The sequence below is a fragment of the Euleptes europaea genome, chromosome 8 (assembly GCF_029931775.1).
Source record: "Euleptes europaea isolate rEulEur1 chromosome 8, rEulEur1.hap1, whole genome shotgun sequence".
NCBI classification, from domain to species: domain Eukaryota; kingdom Metazoa; phylum Chordata; class Lepidosauria; order Squamata; family Sphaerodactylidae; genus Euleptes; species Euleptes europaea.
This window is the reverse complement of record NC_079319.1, coordinates 23576144-23588760: the sequence shown is the minus strand read 5'-3', so window position 1 is coordinate 23588760 and position 12617 is coordinate 23576144. Positions and strand designations below refer to the sequence as shown.

General features: G+C 46.5%; 1 protein-coding gene across 6 annotated transcripts in view; it reads left to right on the top strand.

Annotated features, from left to right (window-relative positions):
• Positions 1–1296: 1296 nt before the first annotated feature.
• RIMS2 (regulating synaptic membrane exocytosis 2) overlaps positions 1297–12617 on the top strand; it is a 412392-nt gene continuing 401071 nt past the window's right edge. For all 6 annotated transcript variants that reach the window (XM_056854758.1, XM_056854759.1, XM_056854764.1 and 3 more), the window contains exon 1: positions 1297–1463. In XM_056854758.1, coding sequence (XP_056710736.1) covers positions 1297–1463 — 167 coding nt within the window. The remainder of the gene's footprint in view (positions 1464–12617) is intronic.

The window sequence follows — 12617 nt, the reverse complement described above, 5'->3', positions numbered from 1 at the left end:
AAGCTCCTCCTCCTCCTCGTGCCTCGCGTGATTTGCATCGCAACCATTTTTCTCTACTCCCCCCCCCCTTCTCCCGGCGCACTTATTATGAAATAAAAAAACCCCGAGCCCACCCCTCCTGCCCGCCCTTCCCCTCACACCCGGCCTCTCCTCCCTCGTTGCCGACGCGCGTCATGTCGGCGTCGCTCGTCGGCCGTAGAGGCTGTGGGAAAGCGGCTTTCCCTTTCCCGCCCCCCCCTCGCGTCTCCCCCCCGTTCCCGCGCTTGAGGCAGAAGCGCCGTTGTTGAGTCGGAAGAAGGAACGGTGGTGGTGGGGGGGGGCGGCGGCGGCTGGGAGGAAAATGAAGACCCCCTCCCCGTGATCGATTCCCGCTTTGCAGCCGTGTGCATTTAGAGATATTTTATTGGGGGGGGGGAGGTCCGCGATGCGATGGGTTAGGCGGCTCGCCGAGAGCAGCGGGGCGGAGAGAAGAGCAGCCGAGCGAGGCGGCCACGAGAGGCGGCGGCGAGGCCTTGCCGGAGCGCGGGTGGTGGCAGCAGCAGCAGCAGCAGCAGCGGGCGCCGCTAGTGGTGGCAGTGGAGGCGGAAGAGGAGGCAGCCGCCGGAGGGAGCCGCTCCTCCCCACGCTCCCCTCCATGGACAGCGGGTTGGAATTATGAGCCGGCCGGAGCTGCTGGCGCCGGGGACTCGCCCTCGGGGGTTTCTTCCCGCCCTGCGCTTCGGGCGGCCCGCGGGGCTCCTCTCCCCCCGCCGTCATTATTACCATTATTATTACTACTATTACTACTACAGCACGCGCCGCCGCGACGCTTCGCCCCCTCAGCGCGGCCCTCCCGCCTCGCCCGGGCTCCCCCGGCCCTGGGGTCAGGCGGCGCCCGCCTCTCTCCCCCAAACCAGGGGGCGCCCTCGGCTAGCGTGAACCCCCACTCCCTCGCCCCCTCCTCTTCGCATTCTCCCCCCCGGTCGTTGTGCTGCCCCCCTTGCCTCCTGTCTCTCCCCCCCCGCCCCAGTTTTTGTGCGTGCTTTCCCTCAGCCGACCCCCCCCCCCCCACACCCAGCCCTTCCCCATCACCAGCAAGCAGGTGACGGGGTTTGTGTGAGTCGGGGTGGGTGGGTGGGTGGGGGACCCCTCGTTGCTGCCCCCCCCAGGACGCGCCCCACCCCACCCCGAGGCATTAATTAGGATGCCGATGGATTAAAAAACGCACTCACACACACGCACACGCGCGCGCAGGGTGTGGATGTGCCTGTCTCGCTCCCCGGGACCAGAGCGCCGCTGAAGCTCCGGCCGCCGAACATGTCGGCTCCCGCCGGGCCCCGGGGCGGCCCTGCGCCTCCCCAGCCGCCTCCGCCGCAGGCCGAGACGCCCGACCTCAGCCACCTCACCGAGGAAGAGAGGAAGATCATCCAGGCCGTCATGGACCGCCAGAAGAAGGAAGAGGAGAAGGAGCAGTCCGTGCTCAAGTAAGGGCCGCTTCCCTCCCCCCCCCTTGGCCTCCCTGCCCTGGGAAACTGCCCCCCCCCACACCCGGCCTCCCCCCCCCCCGCCTGCCTGATGTGGGGCTGTTTTGACTGCGCTTCTCCTTGGGTGGGTGGGGTGGCGGCCTCCTGCCGGACGCCTCCGTCCACGCTCGCTGGGGAAGGGAAGGGGGGGGGAGAGAGCGAGAGCCGGCGGCTCCCTCCCCGCCCCGGCTTCCCAGCTCCTTGTTCGCCGCCGAGGCATGGACTGGGGCCAGGCGCTCAATATGGCCGCACAGGTGCCGTGGCCACCCGGCGCGCTGGGAAGCGGGCCGGGGGAAGGGGTCTGGCAGGGGCTGGCCCCCGGCGGCCTTTCTCCTCCGCCGCTTCCCGCCTCGGCCGCCCCTTGCTGCACCCGCCGCCGCCGCCCTCCTCCTCCTCCCGGGCGGAGCGGGGTTGCACCGCCGAGGCCCCGAGCCTCCCTCCTGCCTGGCTCCGGATGGGCTTGGCGAGAGCCGCCATCTTCCTCTCGGCCACGCGTGGCCTTCCCCGCCACCCGCCCCTCCCTCGCTCGCTCGCTCGCTCGCTCGCTCGCTGCCCGCTTGGCGGAGCGGCGGAGAGTCCCGGCCCCGGCACCTGTGGCAGCCTCCGGGCTCACACGGGCGAGCGGCACAAAGGGCCTGCCCAGGCCCGCGGAAGAGGCGCGGCGGAAGCAGCGGCCCAGCTGCGCCGTGACTTCAGCACCAGGGAGCTGTCCAGGCAGCGCTGGGGGAATGGCTTGGGGGCCCTCCGCAGCGGGTAGCCGCCTTAGTCTGTCTGCAGGGGTAGAAAAGGGCAAGAGTCCGGTAGCCCCTTAAAGACTAACAACAGTATTTTCTGGCAGGGTGTGAGCTTTCGGGAGCCTCAGCTCACTTCGAAGAACTCTAGCTCATACCCTACCAGAAAGGGGCAAGAGTCCAGTAGCACCTTAAAGACTAACACAAATATTTTCTGGCAGGGTGTGAGCTTTCGGGAGCCACAGCTCACTTCGAAGAACTCTAGCTCATACCCTGCCAGAAAGGGGCAAGAGTCCAGTAGCACCTTAAAGACTAACACAAATATTTTCTGGTAGGGTATGAGCTTTCGGGAGCCACAGTGTGTGTTAGTCTTTAAGGTGCTACTGGACTCTTGCCCTTTTGTGGTCCTCCTCACGCTTCCTCTTTCACGCAGGGCTCTGTTGCATCCCTTGCCTCTTCCGAATGGGGTCCAGTTCTTATCCCTTTTGCCCGTGGCGGTTAGGCGGTTCCATGGCGTCTGAGATTTTTTTGGTTGTTGTTTCTTACGTATGCGTTGTGGATTCTGGGATTTCCAGGGTGGCTAAAATACAAAGTTCCATGATCTTGCACAAATATGTTTTAGCCTTCTCTCCCCCCGCCCTCCTTGAACCACCACTTGCTCGTTAAGAACCAAGGGACTGTATTTATTAATATTAAGATCTGACTTTTCTCTGGTTTTCAACCATCATGGAATCATACACGGAAATGTGCCTTTTTCTTATGTAATGGCAACACTGACCTCTAAATTATGCTTTGTTGCTCTGTGAAAAAAAGATGTTACGGTACTGCTGTCCCTTAATTTTGAGAAATAGTCAGCAGACACTGTGTAGCATTTTGTCACAGTGTCAGAGTGAATGCTTGTGAGTTTAAATACTGCTAAAAATACCCAGGCAAATTACTAGGCAATCATAGTGATGTTAACCCATTGTCTCGTTGAACTGCTGATTCAATATCTGCAGCTGAAAGCTTCATTTTGGCTTCTGGGCTCAGCTGAGAATTTGTGTTGGAATAAATGCATTGTTAGCAACATGATAGTGAACAGATAAATTACTGTTTTCAGGTAATTTTTAACTCCCCATCAAGGGGGGGGGGAAGGTTCTTCACTGTTCTTAGGCTAAACAAACATTATCAAATGTGTCAGTGCATTGAAGAAAGCCAATGTAATTATGTTAGCAAAAATCAGGTTACCATTTGTTACTCTAATTCCAACTAATAAGCTAAAGTAATTTACACTAGTTGCAGAGATTTGTATGCCATTTATCCTTTACATCTTGGTGTCTTAATTTTTAAAAATGTATCAGTAAATCTATCAGATTAAATCATTCAGTTTTGCTTCAAGCTATGTCAGCAAACTGTGACATTGCCAATAGTTGAAAATAAGAATTAACACTTAGAACACTTGTAGTTACTAGTTGTACTTTAGTACATGTGTGTGTGTTTAGTGCCGTCAAGTCGCTTCCGACTCATGGAGACCCTATGAATGAAAGTCCTCCAAAATGTCCTATCTTTGACAGCCTTGCTCTGATCTTGCAAATTGAGGACTGTGGCTTCCTTTATTGAGTCAGTCCATCTCTTGTTGGGTCTTCCTCCTTTCCTGCTGCCCTCAACTTTTCCTAGCATGACTGTTTTTTCCAGTGACTCTAGTACATAGTCTCTGATTAAGACATATTTTAGATTTTCATATGCTGAGAATAAAGTTTTGAATCTGTTTTATTTTTAACTGTGAGTATGAGATATAGGCACAAATGTATTCACCTGTATTTTAAGAGGAAAGTTATTTAAGGCTGAGAGATCTAATACACAATTACTAATACATAGATTGATGCATAGTTGTTCACTATTAGTTTGTGAAAGGGTGACTCAATCTGACATAAATTAAAGATTATGGTGGGGCGTTAGAGTATTGGACTTGGATCTGGGAGACCTGTGTTCCACTCCACCATGAAACTTCTTGGGTGACATTGGATGAGTCACACTGCCTCAGCCTAACTATTTTACAGAGTTGTGAGCATAAATATGGGGAAGGGAGAACCATGGACACCACCCCGAGCTCCTTAGAGGAAGGGTAGGATAAAAATATAGTAAATAATAAATAAAAAAGCCTTGAATCTTATCAACAATTAGAGCACAGACAAATTTGCAAGAGAAGAAATGCATGTAATTGTAAGCATTTTATAGCAGATATGGGATCAGGCAGACAGCTTGTCAATCTGCGTTTTCTTGTGAGATCTTAACAAGAGATCTTGGACTGCCATCTGGATACTGACAATATGTATTGATGAAACTGTGCAGAATGGCTTGTGCTGATGTAGTTGGAACTGCAAGTACAAGGCAAGTTAGGATGTCAGTCATGCTATATCCAAGTTCATGCTGTGCAATGTCATTCCAGCTAGCACCTTACTATGAAATAGTGGTATGATTGTGCTGATATAGCTGATTCCGTAGTGGCTCAAAAGACTAAAGGGATGTATTAGTTGAGTTGTTCTTAGTCTCACCCTCATTCTGCTCTTCCTAACCTCTCCTGTTACTGTGCATGACAAGAGTTCTGGACAATGCCAGGATGCTCCTTCTGGTGGCAGAGTAATGCTAACACATGTTGCTGTGATGGTGCAATATGCTGGATATACAAGTGATGCTTATGCTTTGTCGCTCATTGTGACCTTGTTCACTCACAGGGATAATTTTGGCCATGGAGACCCTTCATTTTCTGTTATGATACATAATTGTAGATGATATGGTTGGATCCAGTGGTTCAATTCATGCTAATAGCAGAGTCTTCTAACACAAGAACATTTCCTTTGGTGCAAGTAGCCTTGCTCCAGCAGGTGCATTTCTCTGGAAGAAGGCTCCTTATGTGGGCAGAAGATCCATTGTTGGCAAAATGGTACTTTTGGATCCGAGGAATGGTTCTTTAAAAGAAAGATCTTTTCGGTATCTCTCAATAGTTTCTCAGGTGTTTCATTGCTTATTGTGAAAGGATGGGTACTTAAACCCTTCATGTTTCTAGGGTTAAAATCATAATGTAGTATATTGGTGCTTGAGAAAGACTATTTTAGCTTATTGGAGATCTAGCTAATTTTATTCTTTTCCTTAATAATAACTTTAGAAAGTAATCTTCCTGTTTATATTTCCATTCTAATAGGTTACTTATCCTTTGAAAGGAAGAGGTAACTTCTGTGGCTTATTGGAAGTGCTGGTCAGTTAGTTAGTTTGATGTCGTCCCCCCCTACTTTACTGGCAAAACATTATCTGAAATTCAAAACTATTTTTGCATATAGGATGATTTGTTCTGGAAACTGACCTGACACTTGTAGAGTTCTTGACAAAACCTATCTGCTAGTTATTGTAAGGGATACATTATAGAATCTGTATAAACACACCTCAATAGAAAGTAGCTGGATAGTTAACTTCCCTGTGATTATTTTTCTTCATGCCATTTCTATTTTATTCGTATTGTTTAACGAGTCTGTCATTACTGTTTTGGGGTGGTTACTAGAAGAGCATTCAGCAGTGTCACTAGCAGCTGTCACATAAATTATTTTTTCCTCTTTCTTCCTCTTCTCAGGGCAAATTATGCGTGGATTTGTATATGTATGTGCATATATCCCACTCTGTCCCTTCCTTCTCCTGCTCTGATTTGAAAGAAAAAAGAGAGAAGTGGTGCAGAGTTGGACTCAGCATGAGTTCATACTGATAAGGTCAGCATCCACTCCTGCTGGGATTTGCTGGAAGATGATGACATGTGAAATGGTTATTTTGCCGAGGCACCTGCTTTTGACAGGTTATGTCTTGTGAAGGAACTGGGTGAAACCTTGCAGTGTTCCTGCTGAGCGACCTCCATAGTTTTGTACTATGTTTTTTCAAGATAATTCTGCTGCCATTAGTATCATGCTCTCTTTAAAAATATCCTGTGTAGTGACCATCTGAGAGGCTGATATTACTATTAATGTTATGTGCTATGTCAGTAATTGTTGCTAATTACTTGTCTTTCTATCAAGCTTAACTTTAATGGACTTTATGCATCAAGGAAATAAAATTTTTATCACAAACATCTCTCCCTTGTAATCTTAAGAATCTACTGTTGTCATGTGCTTTTTTGTGGGATTGTCCTTTAAAAAAAGAATGGGAAACTTCAATTGACAGCTGCAGCTTATGTGCTGACAGGATAGGGAACTATAGTGACTTTCCTTTTGTTTTCTGGTCAAATCTATGGTATGTGTTTTGACCTAAAAAGCCCCATGTATCCTGGGACCTGTATGTCTTAGAGAGAGCCCATATGAACACTGCTCCCCCCCCCACACTTTTTAAGGCCTTTGCGATATGAGAACAGCTGCCTTCATGTAGGGCCTTCTTGGCTGTGGTCCTTAAACTTTTGAATGTACTTCCTGCTGAAATACTAAGTGCACCTCTTTGGCAAACTTCAAGGAATATTGCAAGACATTTTTATTCTGGCAGGCATTTTGAGAAGTTTGAAGACTTCATGTTTTCTTAAAACTGCTTTGATAAACTGAGTTAATGTGTATTTTCATATTGTGGTAGTTTTGTTTGAATTTATTGATAAGTGTTATTATCCAGAAGGTTATGTATTTTGAAAAAGGCAAACATTCTTAAAACGAACATAATATTTTGTGGGTTTTTTTTTTTGTTTTTTTTTACTATTCATGAACATTAAGTTTGTGGAAAGATGGTTCTGATAGGAGTAATGGGTCAGAAGGATCTGTGTATTATAGCTTGGGGCAAAATATGTGCCAATAACAGGGTGGTACTACAAAAGTGCTTTTGGGAAGAAAAATAAGAGCTAATAGCTGCTTCAATTGTATTTTAAAGACATGGGAACACCTAAGTCTTGTCTTCAGTTGTTTGCAAATGGGTTTCCTAATACACATGCACATCGGTAAAGTTTCAGAAACTGGTTCAAATGATATTTTGTCATTAGTTGACTTTTGAGCTTATCTCTTAAACTAATGGGAGTCATAAGAGATGAGATATACATCTTTTCTGCTGTAATTTGTTTTGGCCTTTCCTACTGCAATCTGTGCTATGAGAGTTTGTTGTAGTCTGGAATTGAAAATGAACAGTGTGGATGGAATAGTGGGGTAATGGAGATGAGGTCAGACTATTATGAACTGGGAAAAATTGTCTGAAGTGTCATGAGGAATGTAGAAGAATAGAAGGAATATTATATAACAAAGGAAAGTCCATTTCAGTCACAATAAATCTTGTATTTGAGAGGAGTGGGGAAAATGTTTACTGTTAACTGTTTTTGTGAATGCAATTTAATAGAGATTGTGTTGGCTTTGCTTTATTTACTAATTTTCACATGTATTTAATCTGAATTTACTTACAATGAATAAAAGCTACCGTGACCTGTGGGGGAAATTAGTACTGTAAAACAATGTCATCTATACACACATTAGAGCAGGGGTGACAAACATAAGGCCTGTGGGCCGAATCTGGCCCCTTGAGCTCTCTTATCCGGCCCATGAATGAGCTGAGGCAGCCAACACACACACACGGTCTCGATCTGGGCTGGCGAGGCATGGCCTGGCCCGACCAAGTGACATTTATGTTATATCCGGCCCTCATAACAATTGAGTTTGACACCCCTGCATTAGAGCTTTCCTTGTTTCTTTTCAAACTAACAAGTGGCAATAGAAACACACCATTATATATGTTGGAAAACTGGCAGAGATAAAATGAGAGAACATGGTGAAGAAGTTACAGTGCCAGGGAGTACTCTTGAAAAAGTTATAGTTTGGTTATGTGGCTTTGGATAAAGGAGTAGGCCAACAGATAGAAGCTGAGTGGTGAAATAGTATTGAATTGATTCTCACCATTGTATTAATTTTTTTCCTTTTGCTTAAGGTTAGTTAAGCTATTTGATCACATTCCACAATGAAGGCTTACAGCCCATTCCTGAGGGGGTGTGGTAGATCCATGGCAGCCGGGTGCAGCGCAGCCACACTGCCTCCTCAGAGGCTTCCTGGCCACCCCGAGAGAAAAAAGCTTTTTTAAAAAGAAAAAAAGGGGGAAATGCCCCATTGCAAACAGTGAGGCTGTGCTACTGAAAAAGGTGGTGCAGCCATGCTGCACCTCAAGGGGGTGTTCTGGGGCAAAAGGGGTTAGGAAGCTGACTAATATCAGCTCTGCCCCTTGGAATGCCATGAGAACACCCCCCGATGCCAGCGCAGCCTGCCACTTCCAGTATTTACGCCACCTGGGACGGCGTAAGTTCCTGTTATACTGAGTTAAACGGGTACGTGTGCCAGCACAGGGTCACACTGGCTCCTGTGGAGCTTCGCCCCACCCCCAGGAATGTGCTCTTAGCTTGCAAATGAGACTATGAAGCAAATTATTATAAAAACTTGTCATTCTCCTATCTCTGCTACCGTTGCTGCTATAGCGATATTTGTTTAGTGATTTTGTCCAGAGCATGCCAACATATCTCCCTTGAACCTCTTTACCAACAATTTTTTCTACTATTATAGAGTATATATGAGTTAATAGTGAGCAAATTCAATATATAGTTCTTTCCTTTTCTGTTTGCATACATGCTTTCCCATTTCCCTTTAGCTTTCAGTCTACCAATTATAATTTCTTTAAATTTGTCAGAAACTCTTACAACTAGACATGCATACTCACCTGTACCCTGCCCAACAATTTTACTGATACATAGGATTTTCCTCTTGAACACCAGAACTCCCTGAACCAGGGATACTGACACTGGCTTTGCTGAAATTCAGCTAATAAATTGAACCCATTAGGTGATTTGGGGAAAATGATTATACTGATAAATCTCTATGATGTCTTGGGTTTCTTCCGAGAGTGGCTTGATTTTGGGTTTGCTGAAATGCATCCAAGTTTGCTGAAATGCATGCTTCACTCCTGGAAATTACCTTGCTGAAGCAAGCTACTCACTTGCCAATACAGAATGAAATTGTAAACACATCCAAACTTAGTTCAGGATTTTGTACATTTGTGTCAGAGCAGCCTATGTAGAACACAAACATCCTAATCCATCTAGAGGCACTACTTGTGTGAAATAAGGCTTCAGCATTCAGATCCTCAGCTAGAGGTGAACTGCATGCAAAAGTAAGACCTCTGTGATTTCCCTTTTTGATCCAACAGGAGAGGCTGAGTATGGGGAACAATTTTTTTATTAAGGTTAAAATTTCATCAACTGTTCAGAAGGCAAAAAAATTGCCAACTGGCCTGAGAAAAATGTCCTGTCTCTTTAATACAGGCTTAATGTATGGAAATGAGCAGTTGAAGTTTTTTATGGCATGGAGGTAACTAATATCACCTGGTAAGTAACATACCATTATAAGCCTCTATTAACAGGCAGGGCATTTTTCTCCGGGCCAGCTAGCAACACTAGTTAAGGAAATGTCATGATCCCCTCTAAACAGTAGTTAAGGAAATGTCATGACCTTTCTAACCAGCCTTGACTCAAAGTCCTCAGGGGAAGAGCCTGAGGGAGACCAGGGAGGGCCTGGGACTGCAGAGGTGCCTGGTGACATTATTCCAGCAGCGCCAAAGGCCACCCTGCAGATCCTACAAGGGAAACCTTGCCAATGGCCCAAATAGGGTTGCTCTGAAAAGGGTGCAGACCTGGGCCCCCAGGGCCTGCTCGCACTGCTCAGGAACAGCAGTGCAGAACGCCCAGGCCAAGGTGCAAAGAAGCCAAAGTGTCGGACTGGTTGTATGCAACCCCACCATGGATAGAATCATAGGCCATTTATGCATGGTAAATTTTGATGCTCGCTCAAAGCTCTTTTTAAAAACGTGACTTTAAAAATGCCTATTTATGGTCCTGACGCAAAAGGAGAAATTCCACCCCTCCCCACTCGTCTGCTCCTTTGTTCCTGTTTGCATAGCCATTAGCATGTGCATAGCTAACCCACCGCTGTTATTTTGCATGGTTCCTTCAGGGGGATTCTTCACGGCAAACACCAAAGGTCACGTTAAATGCGCTGTTTAGTAATGTGAATTCAAAACAATATGCAGGGCAATTCAGCCTGAAACATGCTGCTAATTACCATGCAAAAATGGCCATAGAGTTGGAAGGTACCTCTAGGTCATCTAGTCCAACCCCCTGCACAATGCAGGAAATTTAGTCATCTAGAACAGTGCTTTGAGAATAATACTTTCTTGCAGGATTCTGGCCAGAGCACAACACAGCCTCAAGGACTCCAGCACTTGCCTGCAGTGCAGCTGGGCCCAATTACTGCCCAACCTACTTAAGCTGAAGCATGGGAAGACTGCCTTGCTAGATCAGCTGGCCCACTAAATGCAAGCCTTTTGGTTAGGGCAGCCTAAGGACCCAGTTCTTGCAAAGGCAACCTGACTGCATAGAGCAGGACAGGAAATGCAGGTGACAGATTCAGTCTCCCTAGCCATGAATACCCCTCTCCTCCTTGAATATGTCCACTCCCCTCTTAAAGCCCTCCAAGCTGGCAGCCATCACCACATCCTGGGGCAGGGAGTTCCACAATTTAACTATGCGTTGTGTGAAAAAATACTTCCGTTTATCTGTTTTGAATCTCTCACCCTCCAGCTTTAGCAGATGACCCCGTGTTCTAGTATTATGGGAGAGGGAGAAAAACTTTTCCCTGTCCACTCTCTCCAAACCATGCATAATTTTATAGACCTCTATCATGTCTCCCCTAAGCCGCCTTCTTTCCAAGCTAAACAGCCCTAAGTGTCTTAACCGCTCCCCATAGGACAGTTGCTCTAGTCCCCTAATCATTTTGGTTGCTCTTTTCTGCACCTTCTCAAGCTCTGTAATATCCTTTTTTAGGTGTGGTGACCAGAACTGTACACAGTATTCCAAGTGCGGTCTCACCATAGATTTGTACAAGGGCAGTATGATAGCAGCAGTTTTATTCTCTATTCCTTGTCTAATTATGGCCAGCATGGAATTTGCCTTTTTTACAACAGCTGCACACTGGGTTGACATCTTCATTGAGCTATCCACTACCACCCCAAGATCCCTTTCTTGGTCTGTCGCTGCCAGCACAGGTCCCATCAGTGTATATGTGAAGTTGGGATTTTTTGCCCCAATATGCATCACTTTACACTTACTCACATTGAATCTCATTTGCCATTTTAATGCCCATTCTTCCAGTATGTAGAGATCCTTCTGGAGCTCTTCAGAGTCCGATTTTGTTTTAACCACCCTAAATAATTTAGTGTCATCTGCAAACTTGGCTACTTCACTGTTTAACCCCAACTCCAGGTCATTGATGAACAGGTTGAAAAGCACCGGTCCAAACACAGATCCCTGAGGCACCCCACTGCTCACATCCCACCATTGTGAGAACTGACCATTGATTCCTACTCTCTGCTTCCTATTTTTCAGCCAGCTCTCAATCCATAATAGGATTTGTCCTCTTATCCCATGACTATGAAGTTTGCTTAGCAGTGTTTGGTGGGGGACTTTGTCAAAAGCTTTTTGGAAATCCAAATACACAATATCCCCAGGCTCATTCCTGTCCACATGCTTATTGACACTTTCAAAAAACTCTAATAGGTTAGTGAGACAGACCTACCCTTACAGAAGCCATGTTGGGTTTTACCCAGCAGACCTTGCCCTTCTATATGCTTGACAATTCTATCTTTAATAATACTTTCCACCAATTTACCCGGAACAGATGTTAATCTAACTAGCCTGTAATTTCCTGGGTCCCCCCTGGAACCTTTTTTATAAATGGGCATTACATTGGCCATTCTCCTGTCCTCTGGTACAGAGGCTGATCGAAGGGACATATTACATATTTTTGTTAGAAGTTCAGCAATTTCCAATTTGGATGAATACCGTCTGGTTCCTGTGACTTGTTAGTTTGCAGTTTGTCTAGACGTTCTAGGACTTCCTGCCTTGTTACCACTATTTGCCTCAGTTCCTCATTTTCCCCTCTCCAAAATCTCTGTTCAGGAGAAGGAATATGCCCTGTATCTTCAACAGTGAAGACAGATGAGAAGAATTCATTTAGTTTTTCAGCAATCACTTTATCCTCCCTTAGAGTTCCTTTACTCCCATTGTCAACCAATGGTCCACCCGCTTCCCTAGCTGGTTTCCTACTCCTAATATACTTAAAGAATTTCTTATTGATTGTTTTGATGTGTTTAGCAATATGCCCCTCAAAATCTTTTTTTGCATCTCTAATTATCTGCTTGCATTTGCTTTGTGCAAGTTTGTGTTTGCTTCTGTTCGCCTCGTTTGGGCAAACCTTCCAGTCTCTGAAGGAAGACTTTTTTTCTCTAATCGCTTCCTTCACCTTACCTGTTAGCCATGGTGGTGACCTCTTAGGCTTATTACTACCTTTCCTGACCTGCGGTATACAAG